Raw genomic sequence first — 21,409 nt, forward strand, 5'->3', positions numbered from 1 at the left:
CTCTCAACATAAAAGAAAAATTCTGATAATCAAAAATTACGGCCTTCGAGTACTTACAAAGCACAGTGAGATCCGCGTGCACCTTCATAGGCTCCACGCTCATAATGTTGGACACCTCGCATCTGTACCTCGCGTTATTGTCTTGAGCTTTCGCGATGAGCGATAACACGCTTTCAGAAAAGCTACCCTCGGTTCGATACACGGTCCTAACCTGTTCGTTGTTTCTGTACCAGACGATCTGCGCGGGCGGATTTCCGCCTCGAGATCGACAGGTTAGCTCCAATTGTTGTCCACGTTTCACAGTCTCTCCCTCGGTGTATCCTTCGATAACCGGCACGCCGGGTGGATCTGTAAAATGATGCGATCATGCAACTTCCGATTTGAACAGGGACATTGAACATGAACAGGGATCTTCGTTGTTTTAGTAATGGAAAAAGTTTCTCAATAAAAGTTGGCCGGAAGCTGTGAGTAGAACCGCGCGACGCGTGAAATTAACACGCTATGACGGCCGTGATGGTCGTTCGATGGATTCGTTCGACGTAACGCGTTACGTTGGTACCTATACCGGATATAATTGTAATTATCACCGATATAATTCCGTTGTAATTTTAGTAATTAATGGTCGGGCAAATGCTCGATAAACCGTCCGGGTGACGCACGTCCCGTGATCGATGCAATTTAGATGATTGGTAATTAACTAATTCGTCGGGGCACTTGTTCAGCTGGTTTGGCCTGCATTATCGTTGTTTGGTTACCGTGTTATTTGCTACATGATCGTGCTTCAAGATTTAGAAATATTAACGATAATTGTCTTTGAAAATTGAAATATTTGACCAAAAAACGAGGGTTTCGTGAAACGTGATACAAGTAAAGAAATGTATAATTCGCATAAAGTGAAGTTTCAATGGAAAGCTCTGTGTGCTTGCAAATGTTAAAGTACAGTGGTATATGTACGAATTTGTAAAGACTTGGTGTTGCACGCTACTTTTGAGATTTAAAAATAATAATGGTAATAATCGTAGCATGGGAATATTGGAAAATTGTACTTACAAAAGACGGAGAGTTTAATGGTTTCCCTTAAGGGCATGTCGATAGGTATGGCAGGATGATTTGCTTCGCACGTATAATCCATATCATTGTCGTCAGCGGTTGGTACAATGACGATGGAACCATGAGTGTCGTATTTGAGCAGCTCCTTCTTGTTCTCACCAGGCTTCTGTACTTCTTTGTCTGAAACAGCAGATAAACCATAATTTTGTATTTAATTTGAAGACACATATAATAAATTTTACTGTATACACGTAGTATCTGTTTCATCTTAGAAAGATCGATTAAAGCTAATTTTCAGATTAATTGGAGTAAATACTTGCTAGTTGTCGATTATGGGATTTTTAAAATGCTTAGAATTTTATTTATAGAAAACGCTTGTATTTCTTAGAAACTTGATTTATTAATTATAGAATTTACCTCTTCAGATTTTATGTAACGTTCTACGACAGATAATAAAATGATGAAATAGTCTCTATATCCAGAAAACGTACGTGTAAAATGTGTAGGTAAAAGAGAAGATAGAAAGATCAAGAATAAAATAAATAGAGCAAAAAGGAGAAAAAGCGATCCGCCTTTTTCGTAACTCACGTATTTCACCGTCTCGCGGCTCGATTTTCTCAGGCTTTCCCTTTTACTATGTCCAAATGCGAACTCTTATCCGTCTCTCACAAACACGCGGACACACATACACGTTTCCATAAAACTAAGTAGATCCTCTTAAAGCTTACCCTAAAGATACTATAGATTAAGAAAACTCTAAATTAAATTTATTTCTATAGGATCACACACTTTAAAGTCTTCTTCCTTCTAAGGCTGTAACATGGATCACCCCCGTAACGAATTTCACGATAATACGTGGGTGTTACTTAGGAAAACGCATAGGAAAAGAAGAACACTCGTTCGTTCATATTTTACGATAAAGCTTCTTGTGTTTCTAGCCGTGGAAATTATTTTCTCTAAAGCAAATTTATTTCTACGTAATAGATCGATATTATGAATTAGATTTATTCAATAATACGTTTCATAGTAATTATTATATCGTTAGTAATTATTATTATTCGACTTGAGAAAAGAGAAGTCTCGTTCGACCTCTCTTTACAACGTTTTATCGATAACAGTAGAATGTGAAAATACTCCAAGTTGAAAAATATTTCCTTCGAAGCGAAGTCTTCTCTTTTGATGAAAATATATTAATAAGGAAGATAATAAGATAATAAAGATAATAAGTTCGAAGAATTATAGTTTATTACAGAAATTTTACAAAACCCCCAAAGTGTATCTCATAGCTTTAATTCCCAAACTGATTGCTTTTAGTTGCAATTCTGTTTACACGAAATTCTTAGCATTTATTCGTCTCAATATGGTTACGCTACAATGTTCTACCAGCGGCTGTAACTAGACTTCCTCGTCGATAAGATTTTTCGTCATCACAAGTCGATAAGAATGAATGAAAAGCGAATATCGGCTAACAGAGTTCGCAATAACGGGATTACAACGATGTGAAGGCAAAACCTTCTCTTAAAGATACTCGATACTCGCGACATTGCGTTTCAACAATATTTACTCGGCTTACGCTCTTGATCGTTCTTGAGACACCTGTTAAAATCATCGTGAAATAAGACCGGACAGGCTTTTACCCGAAGCAACAACACCTGTTCGTTTCCAGAAGTCGCAACTTCCGCAACGCAGCTATTAAGCGCAACACGCGAAAATGCGGCTACGATAAGCGATTTTTTCCTGATGTCTCTCGTCTAATTCCATATTTGCCAAGTATTTCAATAATCAACGAGTTATACACGAGTTTCACCTTATTTGTACCAATTTTTTCATTCCATAACTTCGATCGATATTTATCGAATATTCGCGAGGATCCGCGTTTACAAATTACTCGAACTGGTGAAACGCGATGTATATATATGAAATTTAATCAACACACAGCGAGAATTTCAATTACACGACGTTGAACGTGGCTACATGTAAATTTCTATAATACTTCGTTAAGTATTAATTATTTCTGGTTGTTTGTTACTCGTAATGGATAAAGGAAGAAGCGTTTTGCTTGTTAGAAACAACTGTTATAGATGAAAAAAAATTGATGTTTCTATGTTTGCAAGTGTGAGTGTACGTAAGAAGATTATAGGGGAGACTGAAAATGTTCGGAGGATGTTATATGCCGTGCATTAAGGATCTCGGAACGTTCGCTTCGGAATGTACATTAATTATTTTACTAAGCACTTGACACCCCAAGTCGTCTATCCTGTATTAATTAAATTTAATGATATCGCTGTTTGGTTAATTGATACCTGTCGTCGGTGATGTACTTAGAGAGATATGAAAATTACTGTCGACTATTTTCGATATTAATTAAACGATTGTCATGGAGTCTGTTTTTGATGTTAATTATACGACTGTTTCATTGGCTAATGGATATCACTTGCAGCATAAATTATTTCTTTTATAAAATTCACTGTGGCGATTCATTTTACTCATCGAGAATGTACTCAGAACTCGCAATATCTTTCCTGAAAATAATTAATCAAGAAAATAAATAACACAGCTGACAACTAGATAATTATAAAATATTAATCAGAAGTCCATTAGAGTTCTATTACAATTATTATATATCGTTATGTTAAATAGATCAGGTTCCCTTTGTTACTGAATTACTTTTCCACATTAATTACAAATATATATATATATAAATTTTACACTTGTTATACGTAAATTAGTATTATTATTAGTACTAAAGTATTACAACAATACGTAAATTTGTCATTTTATATTTAAATAGATTTTGAATAGTAGAAGGGAACTGCAATACAAATTATTGATTTTAACGAAATATATATAATTCTAATTTATTTCTCCAAATTGTAATTTCAGTTTCGTATAGTTAGTTACAATTTTTACAATAGAGATCCAATAGAGTTAATTGAGGTACAGTAATTTAACAAAGGAAATAGATGCAACAAGGATGCAATTAACGAAAGACGTCTATTGACTTCGAAAACGATGAGTTTCGTAACTCACGACGAACGATGGAACGTGTGCGAACGACAGCGAGAATTTGCGTGGATACAGTTAGAAGTAGAGTAACTCACGGGACTTAGTTGTAAACTAGTCGTAAACCACTGAAATTTTAGTCCAAAGTGTGAAATCCGACTGGGTGACGAGCATGCACGAGTCCGCCCCAAGAGTTCTCGTCGTTCCTTTCCGGGTGCTAAAGGTGTTCGAATTTCCGGACGAAACAGAAACGACTCATTGATTATGAATCAATTTACAAGATACGTATTATTTGAGCGAAAGAGATAAATATTAAAATTTATGAAATGTTAAAGATATTTATATTAAATTATTTTGATATATTTCATAACCAACTGGAATACTTTCTGATGGAAAAGGTGTTTTCAGTGATTTATTTAAATTTGAACGTATCAAATTGTACAGAAAATATGCAAATATATATAAAATATCCAAAGTAATGGGATATCCTTCTAAAATTTAGCGACGAAAAGGATGTCTCTTCAGTCAAATTTATAAAAATATGAATTTTTTATAATGTTATATAAACTTGTTATATTTTATATAATTATAGAAATATATTTAGCTACGTTGTACAAACTTATAAAATTATACAAATTCTAAAACATTTGATTTTGTTTTCGTTTGTAATTTTTTCTTGACCGGAAAGGATTTTATTGTATTTTTCACTGGTTTCTTTAATTCTTCGTTAATTTTAGAACTCATGAACTTTAATTTAAGGAAACGACTTTAAAGTAAGTTCAGCCGTATTTTAACAGGGTTTTCCAAGAGAAGAAAATTCCAAATGAAATACATTGGTAACTCTTTCGAAAACCTAAGAATAAATTCAATTTCCACATTTTTTTTCTATCAACCAAAGGTACACGAAACGACCGTGCCGTATGATTTTTCATTTTCTATTCGTGTTGATTTTTAATTTTTCAAGGAACTCCAATCTCCCAGTCCTGACAGGATTTTCAGCCATCGGCCAATTCTTTTTTAAACGAAAATTATTTTTCTCGTTCTAACGGGACAAAATAATTTCCCTTGGTTGTAAAATATAACAAAGATTTACTTAAAATTTATCGTTTGATAAAATTTCGGATTCTTAATAAATCTTCTACGTAGTCACCCTTTTATGCTGAAACGTTGATAAAAATTGCTATCGTTAAGCTGAATCTCTAAATTATTACGTGCTGTTACAATATCCATTTTTTATACATATATCATAGTAATTAAATGCATACAAAAAATACCAGTTTCCTTGATATTCTTTATTTATTTTAATAAATGAGAAAATTGTTTAAAGATTCAACTAATCCTTTGAATATTTTATCACAAAATGTCTATCCCTCGTATATTTGTTATAAATATCGTATGTTCGTGCTATCAAACCCTTAAATCATATAAAATATTAACTCTCAAATAGGGGGTTGTTTAACGTTAATTTCATTTGTATTTTATATTTGAGGTAACGCGAGTCAATAATAATTACTATGTCAAGCATAAAATACAAATTAAAATGAAATAATCAAACCAAACTTGATTTCCTATGAATTACCTACGACCCAACAATATCAATTAATACCTATAGCTATTTTACGCTTCATCTGTAGTAATTCCTCAGATTCTTTCGCAAGACACACATATACACACTATGAAATATATTTTTTTCTTTTATATTTCTTAAAATTATATAATCCTGAATCCTGGAAATATATTTCATGCTAATTCTGCATCATGTTACAAGACACTGAAGCATTGTAGTATTATGTCATTACTACCTAATGACAAAATCCGCAATCACCTAGTTGTCAACCCAATAGATACATATTTTCCATTACTACATCATTTCAAGCTACAGAGGTATTTCAATGAAGGGAATCGATAATTTTTGAACGACTGTACTATGGCCAGCTAATACGCGGCCATAAACGTAATCAATTTCCCTATTATCACGGCCAGGTGGAAGAGACAGAAGACACAACGGAAGAGCTAGAGGCAACAAGACGGAACGTCAGGGACGAAACATTATGCTCGCTGTAAGTTTGAAGGAAGGGAAGAAAAAAGAAGAAGCAGCTCGAATTGATATTAATAAGTCTCTTTCAAGATCGCGCCGGAGCTATGTCGTATTCTGGAATCAACGTCGCTCTGCCGTTAATAAATAATCTGGAACGTGCATTTTCTTCGTGTGCTCTAGCCGGTTTCTCCTCTACACCCCTCGTACAATCTTATTACTGATTAAAACGATCAAAGAGGAAACACGTCCTTTTCCTTCTCCCAAGGATTGATTCGTCGACGAACGCGTAACGACGCTAAACGGGGCGACGAGGGTGAACGAGGAAACGGAAGAGCAGAGAAACGATCGCAATTAATATCGTCGTCGCGGACCAGCCAGTAGAGTGGCCTTTATCGTTGCAGCCAGGCGAATTACGAACGAAAAATCTTCACGCAGCCTGTACGGCCGTAGATAAAACTTTCAAGCTGCTGGAACAAGTACTGCAAACCATAGTTACGACCCTAGGGATCATGAAACGTTAACTATGTTGGAGCAGCACGAAAAGAACGGGAATGTGCAAGGGTGCAAGAGGGGCGGATAGCCAAAGGGGTGGTGGTGGAAGAGAGGAAGAGGCAGGGGTGGAACGAGTGGAAGTGCATTGTTGGAAAGGATATAATGGAGCAACTAAGACACTCTATTAAGTTATCCTCTGGTGTGCTTTTAAAAAACACTAGGTAGAAGAATGGCGCAGCTCCGTTTAAATATTAAACCAAGCCCGGAAAAATGATTTGAACTGCGCCAAGGAACGGAAAGCAACTGCTGATATCTTTTACGCTAACGTTCCCGACGATATACGGGGTAAGTGTGCGTCTAGAACGATACCTGTAGTTCGAGCGATTACGCGTTGCAATTTGTCCGGGGCTTTCGAGGATACGTTTATGACGTCTATTTTTAGCTATTTCTTTCACGTTCGTGGATAGTTGGGTTTATGTTTGAGCACGTGGCAAGGCAGCGTACGGTACTGTCAATTGGACTGTCGATTTCTATGTATCGCGATTTAACACGAGTTATGATATTTAACGGCCGATACAGAAAATTGCAATTGAAAAATTTGAAATTTTGATACACGACGGTTTGAGGAATGTTATAAACTATCGACCATCTTCTGTGTTCTTTACGTGACCGTAGGGTCCAAATTCAGAATGGAGCTTAAGGCTGCGGACTACTTTCCCGAATTAAGGGCAATGCGAGGAATTTAGAACGTCGGGTGAAATAAAAAAAGCACTCGTTAAGCTTCTCGTATTACCAGCTTTATCACAGCCTGTCAAGAGGCATCCTTCGGAAGAAGGAACCGCGAAAGTGTCTTTTCCAACTTTTGCAGAGTCACGTTATAAGCGCTCCAATTATTACCTCTAACATCTTCGGTTCTAACAAACTTCAAACCTTCTTCAGATCATCTATTTATTAATTATACGCACCTATTTATTACCTACACTAGTCTATGAAGCTCTAAGAATATAAATTTGCCCATATCATCCAATAAATTTGGTCAACTTGCCTGTGAATTTGTATCCTAATGAAATCATCTCGAAACCATCATTCAAAATCACATTCGCATTTATCTTCCAATCTTATCAATTATATCAATTTCCCCTGATAAAATCCTAAAAGTACGAATTTTCTCGGATCATCGAACGAATTTATTCGGACAGTGTCTAAAAAAGGGAATTTTCGATTCCAATAAAATTTAAATCTTCTCCAAAGTCACACGCATCGATTTACTTCCCTGTCTTATTTGTTTCCCCTGACAAGATCCTAAAAACAGAAATATACTGGAATCATCCACGGAATTTATGCAAACTGGCTACGAAAGAGAATCTTAAATCCTGTACGAGAAAAAAAGAGCCTGGCGTAGGAAGTGGAAAAAGTTTTCGAATGTTGTTCGGGACGAGTGAGTGCGGGGACGTCGTGGTTTTCCGCGCAGAAAACGTCTGGTTCCCGTTGAAAGGACGTAACAAGTGGAGGAGGGAAAACGGACGATGACACGGATCTTTTGGCCCGCAGGACATGTTCGTGTTCTTTGACAAATCCGGCAAAGCGAGTGGCCACTTTGACAAAAAATGTCCGAGGGAAGTGGAAGGGAAACTTTAAACGGCGTTTTCAAAGCTCGACGTACGCGACGGTTCGCGACCTGAATTTCCTTCAGCCTTTTGTTCTGCTCGCGCGGATTCTCGTTCTACTGGTATTTGTTGCGAACGCAAAAATACGCGAAACACGGTCACTTCCTTTTTCGTCATAGACTGCTTGCGACGAAAATTTCCGTTTTTTGGCTTTATCGTTACGTCTTTTCTATACGTGGACTATATGGTGAATGAAGTCTTTTAGCTTTTGTTTAAGCTGCGTTTATGGTACCCTTCTAGTATTTTCTTCTCGTTCTAGCTCATTCGCAACGCAAGCAAACTGCGTTAATAGTCGCGAGATGGTGATAGGTTACCTTTTTCCTTTCAGCTGTTTCTTTGCTCTTCGAAGGCAGCTAGATAACGTAATCGCATCGTTCTATGGCTTTTGTAATTATTTTGCAACGTAGACATACATAAACAGTTTGCGACGCTTTAAACGAATTGTCAAATGTCGCGAGTGAGTAAATTCATCTATGTAGATCTTCACATCGAAGTATCGCGTTAAATGTCTTCTAAGAGAAAGCGTGTTTTTAATCATAGTGTCACGAACGATATAAAAGATATTTATTATAAAAAAGAAAACAGTCGTCAACTGATTATCCCTTCGAACTGCTTTCTCAGCTTCTTCTCATTAGCCTTAGAAACCATCATATTTAACCCACTCATTTACATTAACAAAACATTACCTTTCCCAAAAATGCTCTCACGTCAACTCGACTGGAAATTAAATTTACACCATCAAACGCTTCATCGACAGTTCATTACCTAGTCCCCATGTCGAACCACAGCTCTCACCAATTTAATTCCCAACCACCTTATCCAATATCCGATATTTATTCTATCCAATTCTGTGTTTGCACGCTGTTCTCGCTGTTATTCGGCCGCGTTATAAACAGATCTTTAGGGTTGATTAAACGAAGACAAGGGTGCAGCAAGGGATGCTCGAAGGATTTAAATAAAGATAACGAGTGGCTTGGCTGCATCCGAGGGCCTGTGGCCGGTCTGTTTCATATTCATTAATTATTACATAAAATCGTCGCGGTCGAAGGAAGCGGGAAATAAAACTCGAGGTCTTTGCTCGTCGAACCATTATGGCCTCTTTTTCCCTCGTGTCCCGCCTATTGCTTCTGCTCCCGCAGCACTCATCTTTTGTAACCTTTTTCAACCCACCCCGGACGTCTGTTCGACGTTGTTTCTTCTTTTTATTCGGCAAGCTCGTGCGCTTCCTGTCCAAGGATCGATATAACGCTCGGCAGAAGCGATTTTGCCGTTTGGAAATTGCTCCTTCTTCTCTGTTCCTATCTACCAACCAGCAACGAAACCTCTCTTCCATTTCTCTTCCCTCCACCTTTTCTTTTATTCCCTTTCATTGTTTTCTTCTTTCCACGAACCTTAGTTTCGAATTGTTATTGCACTTCGGTCGATGGCAGACGCCAAACCCGCGTCTGCTCTTCGTGGCCTTAATTGTCGGTAAAAATGGATTAAGGGAGAATCAGATTCCGCGAATGGTTCGGCCGAATCGACACGGGGAATCCACTTTAAGCGGCGCTTTTGTGCCTGATCGATTGACTGACGCCCTCGGCTCTGGATTAACGTCGTCGGAATTTGTACTTTGGTTCTCATGACGACCAACTTACAAGTTTCTTCGATAGAGAATGTATATAAACTCGTAGAGCAGAGTCTTGGTGGTTTTAAGATAGTGGGTAGAATCTAGTGGGTTTTGGAAATATCCTTGTTTTTATGAATATTCGCGGCAAATGGGATAAATCTAAGAATCGTTAGAAACTGGATAAAAAAGTTTCGAGATTGTTATTCTATTTGGAATCTTGAGATACGAAAAATCTGAGCATTGTACGTTGTAATATAAAAATTGTATCAATTATTAATTATTAAATTTTTGTATTACTTATTAAGATAACTGAATTTTTTTCTTATATATATATATATATATTTCTGTTTCTTCACTGATGTATTTTAATATTTGTATCGTTGAATTTTTCATTGTATATTTGTCGTTTTTCGTTTTTACAGTTAGATTCATTTTTTCGTAGACTGCTTTTGGCTAATTCATATAATTTTAACAAACTTCACGTATCCTGAGTCGTCTTCTTCATATCGTACTATATACGTATTAATATTAATAATACACATAGTACAGGGTGCGCCGTTAGAATCCGGACAAAAGAAGTTTTGTGCAGAAAGTTGTTTATTTAAGTCAATACACAAAAACACATGAAAATGTTGTTATATCTCATTTAAAGGGTCCTTGCTGAGAACTTTTATTCTATGTAACCACCCTCTGCCTCTATGACCTGCTCTATTCTTGCTCTAAAGCGCGAGCACGCTGACTTCAACTGGTCGCGTTTAATTGTCGCGAATTCTGACTCGATAGCAGCTCGTAGGGAGTTGACGTTGGGGTGCCTGCATTTATTAGTTTGTCTCTCGATAACGCCCCACACGTAATAGTCCAATGGGTTTAGGTCGGGACTGTTAGGAGGCCAGAAATCTTTCGACCAAAACATGTCCACATTGTCAGAGAGCCAATTTTGAACAAGATGACTTGTGTGAGCAGGTGCGCCATCTTGTTGAAATAAATACGGCCTTCCAGAAGCCGTAATTTCCATCCACGGCTTTATTACTGTCTTCAGGACCTCCAAATAAACCTCCTTTGTGATTCTTTCGCCTTTTTGGAAGAAGTGCGGAGGCATGACGTCGCCCTCACTTGAGACAACGCTCAAAACGTGAACACTTGCTGGAAATTTGGTTTTGCCCACAACAAAATTAAATTACCGTCGATCTTGGGTAGCTAAAGAATTTTATAATTTCGACCGGCGTTCTCCCGGCGCGAAGACTTTCTATAATCGCCGCTCTTCTATCGTATTCCGGGTTTTGCTTAACGAGTTCTGTCATTTTGAGGTTATAGAAGACTTATTGACATATTTAACTAACTTCAGAGTCAATCAGCACAAACATCTGAATTCTAATATGGTGGGAACTACAAATTGAATTCTGTCCGAATTCTAACGGCGCACCACGTTTTCTTCTCACGTGAAAATTACACTGTAACATAACTAACACGTTATTTTTATATTTCGTACGCATTCACTTAAAATCGATAATGAACGTAACATTTACATTAACGAGTTGTATTTTCCGTATGAGCCGAAACAACGTTCGATATTCCATGGAATGAATTTTGTAATATATTAATACGATTGCATAAACTGTTAAATGAACCTGTTCACGTTAATGAACAATTGACAATTACGATAATAGCTGTACTACATAAAAATACGTCAGCGTTTGATATTATATGCGCTTGATAAATATTTATCGAAATGAGTGTGAAACGAGGCGAGGTAATAAAGGGGTGGCCCTTTTTTAAGGACGAGACTTCCAACTTCTAAATTTGACTAATGAGAAGAGCGATGAATTGCAAAGCTTCCCAGGGGAGAAAATGAAATTTAGCTGGTAATTCACGATTGAGTAAACAAAGATTAATCATAGCTCGAGGAGATTGTACAAGGGTTGGACTTAATTTCGGCAAGAAATCTCATTCGTCTCGGTCGTGTCTCGTCTGTCAGTACTCCGTCAATTATTTCTACCCGATCTATCTTGTCGTGACTCAAGTTTTCCCCTTTTTCGTACCCTCTTTCTTTCGTTTTATCGCAATCGTCGACTAATTTACAAGCGCCTTTTATCTTCCGATTCTTTGTTACGAAATTTTTTGATAATTCTTTTATTCCATGTAATTTCTATCATATTTTACATAAACTTTCCCTTGTATAAAAATTCCTCTCGGAGGAAGTTCGAAACACGTGTTTTCATGCAAATGTGTCCACAGAGTAACAAGCCTCCTCGATATAAATTCCCTTTTTAAGATAAGAAGTTCGAGGCTCGTCGATTCTTCCATGAAAGATAAGAAAAGTTGGCGTCAGAGGAACGATACCCTCCTCGTTGAGTTTAGAAGAGTTTCGAATGGAGAGGTAACAATGAATTTACTTACCACCCTCGATAGAAATCGGGGTAATCATCGTGTCACCTCCTTTGATCTGAACGTTTCCACGATACCAGACGATCGAGGCAGCTGGTTTCGCCGATCGAACAACGCATTCCAAACGACGGGACTCGCCAACTTTCACCTCGATCTTCTTCTTGTTCGGATAGTTGCTGATCTCCACTTTTTGCGGTCGTGCTGTAACACAAACGACCAAAGTATACGTTAGTCTATGGGAAAACTGTGTTCAATTCCTTTTTTTTTTAAGTAATAATATAACGATAGAAATTACGACACACTTCAATTTGGAAAACACAGGTTAAATATAATTTTCAAAATAGAATATCCATAGTATGATTTTAATTTTATAATGGGAATCTACGTTTCAACTGGTGTCAGTAATGTTAGAAAAAATTGTAAAAAATAACCCAGCGGTTTTTCTAAAAATTATTTCAATATTCATACGTTCTTATATGTATGTTATTATTTATGTTATGTTATTTATTTCTATCTTTTATCCATGGATTGAAAAATCGCATGGAAAGCGGGTACGTACTTGTCGGAGCTGGCGAAAATAGCGATTTTAGTTCCACAGGGTATTTTTGCTACGAAGTAACGGAAGGTTACATAAAAAGTTGGCGAGAAACGAAAAACTGTTCTTCGAAAGTCTAAAGTTAAAAACTAACTTCCACGCGTTTAAGTCCCCCTTTTTTACGAAGAATTCTATGTTGGAGCAAACATATCGTAAAGTACGAGCCAGACCTGTACCTTGGAAAACCACTTTTCACGTGTTTGAAACGTCGAAACTGGCGCTAATGTACGACGACGCGACTTTTGTAAGTTGTAACGTAAATATCAAGCGATTTTTTTTTTAGAACCAATTAATCTTTTTACCAACGTCCCATTTTTTAAATTAGTTCATGAGAATATGAATTTGCATAAACTTCGCCAGTATGGTAATATAATCTAATTTTTGGAACTTCTCAAGTTTCTTTGTTAAGATTGAACTTTCTCCACGGTTCTTTCAAACTACAGATCTTTTTTATTTGTACCATTTTCCGCCCGAATTCATCGGTTAATCCCTTCGTTTGCATCACGAGGAAGAAGATTAAGATGAATTCCAAACGATAAATTCGACGACTTTATGTCGTCGTATCTAGGTGTTCAAGTTCAAACAGAGAGAAAAACGATCGTGTGGGTTCACGATAAACACAATTTTTCTTCGTCGATACATCCGGTAATCGATATGGCGTTGGTAAACGGGTAAACGGACGACGACGTCTTTTTCATCATTTTGCATTATTAATACCCGTTCCAGATACGATCGCGGCTACCGAGCAGATAAATATAAACCGCCGCTTCCTTTGTGCGAACGAAAAATTAGTTTCACTCCATTTCATTTTTCTTAACGTCAAAGAAGCGAAGGAAAATTGTAATCTATGGCTTCGTTTAAGAAAATCTCCACATTGTATTATACGTCTTACACGAACCTTTTCTCTCTTTCATCGAATACACAACACCCATTTATTCATTACAGAAACGTATTTCAACATCATTCAACGTTCGATGTCTTTCATTTCTCATCATTTTATCTCGATTCCTCTTTTCCTTTTATTTCCTATGTGGAAGAGGATAGTCTACGAGTTGGTCGCCATATTCCAGTTGCTTCTGGTAATCTAACAAAAGTGTTTTGAACAGAAGCTCGTTGGTATCGAATAAAGGATTTATTCATGTGGAAACGATTTTCAAATGGTATCATTTAAAACAAAAAGAAAAAAAAAGACGAGATTTTGTACTTTTTAAATAGCATCACATATTTTTCTTGCCATATTCTTATGCTATGATAGAAGAATTTTGTGATGTAATAACACGTATGATCTTCGTTATTCGAACTGTAATAAATTAATTTGTTTAAATCATCATCTAGAATATAAGATAAATATATAGAATATACGGAATATACAGTAGCGGACAAAAGTTTAAGACGAAATGGAAGAAATAAATAATTGATTTACTTTCCATAAAAAATATAAATACGGTGTTCTACTTTTGGTATTAACTAATTGTACATTTGTTTGTACACTTAGAAAAAAAATTTCATTTTGATATTTTGCTCAATAGCTAAGTTATAAAAAAGGAACGAAATCTGTATAATATTTCGTCGGTCAAAAGTTTAAGACTATACAAAAAATATTAATTTTTGGTTAAAAAATATACACAATTTTTGTTTAAATTCAATATTTTGTTCAATATCCGTTATTTCTTATCCCTTCGGTACATCTTCTTGGCATAGAATCTATTAATTTTTTATATTAATCTACCGTAATATTATTCCAGGCTGTTTCAATCGTAGAGTAAAGTTCATTTAAATTTTTCGGTTTATAACCTTGTACTGTCTTTTTTATGATGCTTCACAAATTCTCGATTGGGTTAATGTCTGGTGATTGCGACGGCCACGGCAGCACGGTGATATTTTCTTCTTGAAAAAACTGTTTCACAACCCGAGCCGTGTGCTTCGGATCATTATCATTTTGAAAAATAAAATCATCACTCATATTGTTGCGTGCAAAAGGTAACATTGTGTTCTTGAGTATGTCCTTGTATTGAAAACGGTCCATAATTCCATTGATACGACATATCGGACCAGGGCCGCTTCGAGAAAAACACGCCCACACCATAACGTTGCCACCACCATGTTTAAGAGTTTTTAAAACGCACTGTGTTTTCAAACTTTCGCCAATTCGACGTCTAACGTACCGTATCCCGTCAGAACAGACGCGATTGAATTTCGATTCGTCAGAAAACAATACCTTTTGCCAATCTTCACTTGTCCAATGCTTATGAGCTTTAGCAAATGCAAGTCGTCTTTTTCGATTCCTAGAACTCAGCAGTGGTTTCTTTTGGGGTTTTCGTCCTCTTAAGTTAAAGTCTTCTAATCTTCTCCTAACAGTTCTAGCACTAATTTGTGTATCGTTTTCATAGTTTATCTCCGCAGCAATATTATTTGCACTACGAAAACGATCCTTTTCGCTCAATCGATGAATCCGGCGATCCATTTTCGGTGTTGTTTTCCGTGGTCTTCCGTTTTTCGGTTGATCGCAATACATGCCTGTCTTTAAACATTTATACCAAGCTTGTTTACAAGCTGTTTCTGACCTGTTCACTATATTTGCTATTTCGGTGAAGGTTTTACTTTGCTTTCGCAGCCTTACGATTTGTTCCCTTTCGTTTTCAAGTAAATTCTTTGATTTACCCATAGTCTGTTCCTACCTAAATGAATTTTAAGCAATAAAAGGTACACTAAACAATGATTTTGACATTCCAGAATCAAAATGTTCAAAAACTGTACTCGTACTCACGTTTTACACAGATCGTCTTAAACTAATGTCCACTGTTTCCAAGTGCTAGGCGGTAACTAACTGTTGTAACTCCTACATTGTTTGTATTTAACAACTGACTGTCTGAGGTTACGAAGGTCAAACATACAGCTACGTTATTCCAAAGAGACAAACCGAATAGAAGAACAATATGCGTATAAGATGTTTGTAATCCGGTTTACAAATCATCGTCTTAAACTTTTGTCCGCTACTGTAAATAGAACGTAACATCGGACATATCATCGGCGATATAATTAAAAGTTACAAGTTAGGAGTAAATTAATTATCGTATTAAGTATCGTATATACACAGGTGAAGGTACCTCCTTCCAATTTTTCCACTTAAACAGTATCACCACAATCTATCTACCATTGTGGTGCAAGAATACGACAACAAGTGTCTATATCAAAAGATACAAAGTAACTCTTGTCTTTAAGACAAAAATGACACTTTTGAAACGTCGTTTACATCAGTAAATTCTTCGATTCATATCCGATTTGTTCCTCGATACGTACTTTTCGTTAAATCATCGGAACTAACTGAAACATATCCTGGACAACCCAGTAAATATTATTGTCTCTTTCTCCTTTTCCATACTTTCTTTTCTTTAAACTGGAGCTTTTCCTTTTCATAAACCACGGATCGACCATGGTCGATGAACACCGGAGAGACTGGAAGAAAATCGTTCACAAAAATCAGGCAACGTTTCTGCTCGAGTTTTGCCACAGCAACGATCCACCAACGAAAAGCGAAATACCGAGTGAAGGGGTGGGCGGATGGGGGAGAGATAGAAAGAGGAAAAGGAAACACAAACGCATTGACCAGGAAACTCCGACATAACGGTTATTTGCCACTTCATTTGGCTCGGATGCAACGTGCTTTCGATCCGTTCGATGGCAGTGCGCTTCGTCGAAGAGTTTCTATCTAGGAAGTTGGCTATCGACGGTTGAAAAATGCGTTTTCGACCAATAACCACCGCCAGGCTGATACACGATGACGAGCAGCCCTTGATTCGCCGATTACCATCCATGGAATTCTTCATGCACGTATCCACGCCGCTTTGTTATCTATCGCGTCGACAGGACAGGAAATTAACTCCATCACAGTTCGATGTAACTTACGAACTTTTCCCTCGTCTCTTCCTTCATCACCATCAAAAACTATGATTCGTTTTGGCTAACGGAAGATCCTCGAAAGCTTGGTTTTTATGAGCTTGCTTGGTGAGCTTGGAGTATATTTTCTTTGGCTAGACGGTAGAATGGTTCGGTTTTCGTCGAGGGTTGTAGTGGATTGTGTGTTTGATGAACTTGGAATTGCTAGGAGAATTGTGTACTATTACTTGCTTTACAGACTTTTGTGCTTTTTTCCACTGGACGTTATTGTTCTCTTTCGTAATTAATTTTTTGCCTTCAGGTAGATTGACATGACGTTAAAAGATATCGTTAGTTGTGTATTTGACGAGGAGAGGATAAAGTTGATGAAAGGTCAGTATAGTTTATGACTATTTTTCTTTTACAATATAATTTGTATCTTCGGTCAAGCTGATATAATCGTTTCTTTTTTCTTTTTGTATTTAGCGAGGAAGGATGGGATTGGTGGAAGAACAATGGCTACTTACTTTATGTATTTTTTGACTGTTGAGAAGCTTGTCGTTGTCTGAGTCAAATTCGCGAGTCGTAACAAAATACACAATGAATTAGAAACTATATTTAACAACTGAAAGGTAGGAGAACTTTCTTGACCATCGTATAGATTATGAATCATACTCGTTGATCAAAAGACACAAGAATCTTTTCCAAAATCGTATTCGCATATTCGCATATATTTTGGTACTATATATTTCTTATATATGCATATTATATTTGCTAATTAACAGACTCGTTCTCCTCGTAAGACTGTTTCTTCAGAATCAAACAAATTACAAATTAAATCTACTATCAGACACGATGATTTAAAAAGAACGAGCTATACATCGACAAAAAAAAAAAAAAGAAAAAGAAAGACAAAAATAAATAAATAAATCTTAACGTTTCCCGGCTGACCAACAAACGAAACGACAAACATGCGTCAATACCAGCAATTCTTTCTCGCCCGTTACCATCAACGTGACAAATCAGCCGGATAGCACATTGAAATCATCGAGGCTCTGCCGTTTTCTTCGACACTCGTTTACCAGGACTCGGCCGCGTGGAACCCTCTTCAATTACCGAATTTATTGTTGGCCGGTCCAGTCGTTCCGGCGAAACTTCCGGCCGGACAAACGAGGTTACGCTTTTTCAGTCGCATCGGTCCGCTCGCTCGTGAAAATTTATCGCATTACAGTCCTAATTCCTGGACCAGGGACAGAGGTCGGGCTATCGATAACAGTCAGCCTCGATATACACACGCGCACAAACCGTCGGACAACGTCGCGTTGCAAAAAGCCTGCACCTTCTTCGTGCAGCAAGTCGTGAGGAAAAATGAAGCCTCCTTTTTCTCGAGTTGCTCCTCGATTTCTGTAATCTGCTGCTCGCTTCCAAAGACGGCGGACAATTCCAAAGGACAAAAACAACCGGTAGAAGGACGTTCTAAACTCTATTTGGTCTGGCGCAACCGAAAGAACGAGAAATGAAACACAGCGGCGGTCCTCACCGCCAGAGTTACGCGGCAAGGCAAAAGCTATTCAGCGAATAATAGCCACCATATTTCCCTTCGTTGTTCACCGCGATAACGGCATTAACGGAGACCGTGTTTTCCATCCTCCGTATCCTCTGTCGCCACTTAAACAGCCGCTTCTTTTTCCAACCCTTAATCTCTCCTCTCTTCCTTCCTCCTCCTTGCTATTATATCTTTCTTAGCTTCTTCCTTCGGTATACTGTTATTTCTTGTCACGCGTCTAGTGTATGTACAACCGGTGGCTTCTTCCTTTCAGCGGATACGTATGTGTCTGCTCCTCTAAGATCTGGATCGACCAACTCGCGCATGTGGCATTCCAAGTAAGTCTTGGCGATTATCTTTGGTTGGAAATTTTTAGCCGTTTTATTTACTTGTTACTGGATATCGTTAATCGGCGGAGATGAACGAGTTCGTCTCATTAGGTTTTAGATTATTCCGATTACGTATATTTCGATGCATCGATTCGTGTTCGCTGAAAATAAATTTTCTAATAATCTTTTATATTTGAGAAAGTGGAAGTTGATGTATTGCAAGTTCTGTCCTCGTTAACTTTTCATTCTAAGGCTATAGATATCTTTGCTCGATAGATAATTTGATTGAAAACTTGATGGATAGTAATTATCGTAGCACTGTCATGTTCTATTGGCGAGGTGAAATTTTTGGAGAATATTTTTGACGGATGCAGGTCGACGAAGAACCACAGTTTAATAATAAACTTTTAATATTTCTTTCTAATTCTCACTGTGGTAGACTTTGGTTCGTTCTTGAAGAATAAAATACAATTAGGTTGCATGATGTATCTGTATTATTCTACGCACTGTTTTCATGCTGATTGCTTGGATGCAAGTACAAAACAATACAATACAAGATAATTTAAAATCATACTCCGAAATATTGGTTTTTAATGTTCTTTTTATCTTATGGGAAATATTTTTGTACGTGTAAGGAGGAGGCATATGTCCTTGGTTATTAAGAAAAGCAATTCCAAGCATCTCTTCTTGGCGACAAAATAAATGATTGTTTTCTTAATAAAAGCGTGGAGTAAATGGTTTAAGTGATTAAATTTCGGATGTTCAAAGCGAAACGAGATGGAAATTCGAATATCCGATCACACAAAAATAAGCGTTCAGATGAATTTCGAACATTTCAATTCACTTCTACATTTACGTTATTTGATCGGTGTATGTCGATGGTACTTTTTCATCATTTGAAATACGAGTCTTTTTGGCGAACTTCCGTGGTACTCTAATCGATTTCGTATTATGGAAAATGTGTTAATACACTTTTCATCGCGTACAAAACACACTTAACAATTAAATACATTTCGCGTTACGTAAACTATGATTACAATCGTATAGAATGTTCATTTTTACAGTATCAAAGAAAACCACTATGATGTGAAATGAAATCAAGTGAAACGTATCCTTTAGAAGCACAGCCCAAAAGACGTGTGTTATACATTACAATCTAAAAAACGTCGAGCATTTCTTCGATTATAATAACATTCTTTAAATGTAACTATTGAGATATGTATAATTTTGTGTGCTAGATTAGCCGCGTAATAGTGACACACGTATGTGAATATGAGTTGAATATTGAAGTGTGTGCGCGGCGTCTCGAAAAACACATGAATGTAACTGTTCTGTTGGCAATCTGGTTTGGAAGATGGTGAGACGAAGAGAGTGCTGAGACGCGTGCAAATGTATATCGACGAAAATCCTGCAAATCGTTTATTAAATAAATGTAAAACTATTTTAATATGAATTCTAAGTGTAAGCTTAGTGTTCCTTTACCTTTATTTTGGCAATTAAGATCCACAATTCTCAGTAACAGTAACTTTAAATCGACATACGAATAAGTCGAAATTAGTTTTATATCAAATATTTTATATTACTATCAATCGAGGATATCGTCAGTTGTAACAGATATTTTTTTAAATAGAAGCATCCGCGAAAGACTTGTTCCAACTGGGTGTAGACGCAAAATATAAAAGTGTTAGAAGAATATTTATATTTCAAGCACATCCTTAAACTTTACGCGATGAAACGATCCAACATGTACACGGATGCCCATTAAAATTCACAGATCCTGTTGTACGTAATCCACTTACCCGGGAACCAACGGTTTTACAATGCCGGCCTTTGTAAAACCAATATCTTCCTCTAACCCCTGGCAACGAAACGATCTCTGCATCGATTACGATTTTTAATCCAATCCTATTCCACTTTGTCAAACGGCACAAACGAAAAACATTTACGAGCAAAAACAAATTTTCATATATAATAAGGGAAACACATTTTGTTTCGTTGGATTCTTTATTAAAACGATATAACCACCAAGCGTACTCTAAAATATCGATGAAAGCTATCCCAAGCCATCAAAGATAATAGAGTGTACTTGAAAAAGCGGTATAAAAGTAGCGCGTAACGTGCAACACGATAAGCTCATAATTCTCTGATAAAAATAACAAAAACCGAAAACCGCCACGAAAATACAAGCGAGCAAGAGCATCGTAAAAAGAAGAAGAAAAAGAGAAAGGAAAGAACGTCGATAGAAAATGCATCGTGAATTGACCTCAGCCAGACGCCACGCGGATGAAGCAATTCGCATTCTTTTCCCTCGGAAACCACCCTCCGACTATTCTCTCTTTCTCTTTTTCTCGTTACTTCTCTTCTTTTTCCTCCTGTTGCCTATCGGACGCGCAACAAAATTGAACGTGATTTTGCCACCGGAGAGCCGGCTGTTTTACATTTTCTAGAACAGTGAGCCGGAAGTCTAGTAATATCGCTGGGTGGGCGATGAACGCGGATGAAACGCAGACGCGGAAGAATCGCGGCTGAATTCGCACGCGTTGCGTTCCGTAGCCGAAGAATGGACCAGTCGAGGGGTTTCGACGGGAGCTTGGGTCGTTTCAGGGTTTAGTGATAATTGAATGAGCGAGCGTAGTATCGCCATGGGATTTCGAAACGGTATTGGTGTGTACAAAGCGGGACGAGGACTGAAAAGTTGCACGGGGGAAAGCGCGCGAATCGTTCGTTCCCCGGGAGGAAGAAAAGCCCGTCGAGGTGAACTTCCTGCCGATGCCGGCGGCAGGAAACTAATTATTTTCCGTCTGCCAAGAGTCACCATC

At 37.3% G+C, this 21,409-nt stretch overlaps 1 protein-coding gene across 4 annotated transcripts in view; it reads right to left on the reverse strand.

The window, feature by feature from the left end:
* LOC132907231 (nephrin-like) overlaps positions 1–21,409 on the reverse strand; it is a 495,841-nt gene that overhangs the window by 17,206 nt on the left and 457,226 nt on the right. For all 4 annotated transcript variants that reach the window (XR_009658129.1, XM_060960115.1, XM_060960116.1 and 1 more), the window contains exons 4-6: positions 12,257–12,445; positions 1,051–1,230; positions 58–348 (exon numbers count right to left, since the gene is read on the reverse strand). Coding sequence is in view for 3 of the 4 variants with exons in the window: in XM_060960115.1 (XP_060816098.1) it covers positions 58–348; positions 1,051–1,230; positions 12,257–12,445 (660 nt within the window). In the remaining variant the exon portion in view is untranslated. The remainder of the gene's footprint in view (positions 1–57; positions 349–1,050; positions 1,231–12,256; positions 12,446–21,409) is intronic.

The sequence above is a fragment of the Bombus pascuorum genome, chromosome 5 (assembly GCF_905332965.1).
Source record: "Bombus pascuorum chromosome 5, iyBomPasc1.1, whole genome shotgun sequence".
Lineage (NCBI taxonomy): Eukaryota > Metazoa > Arthropoda > Insecta > Hymenoptera > Apidae > Bombus > Bombus pascuorum.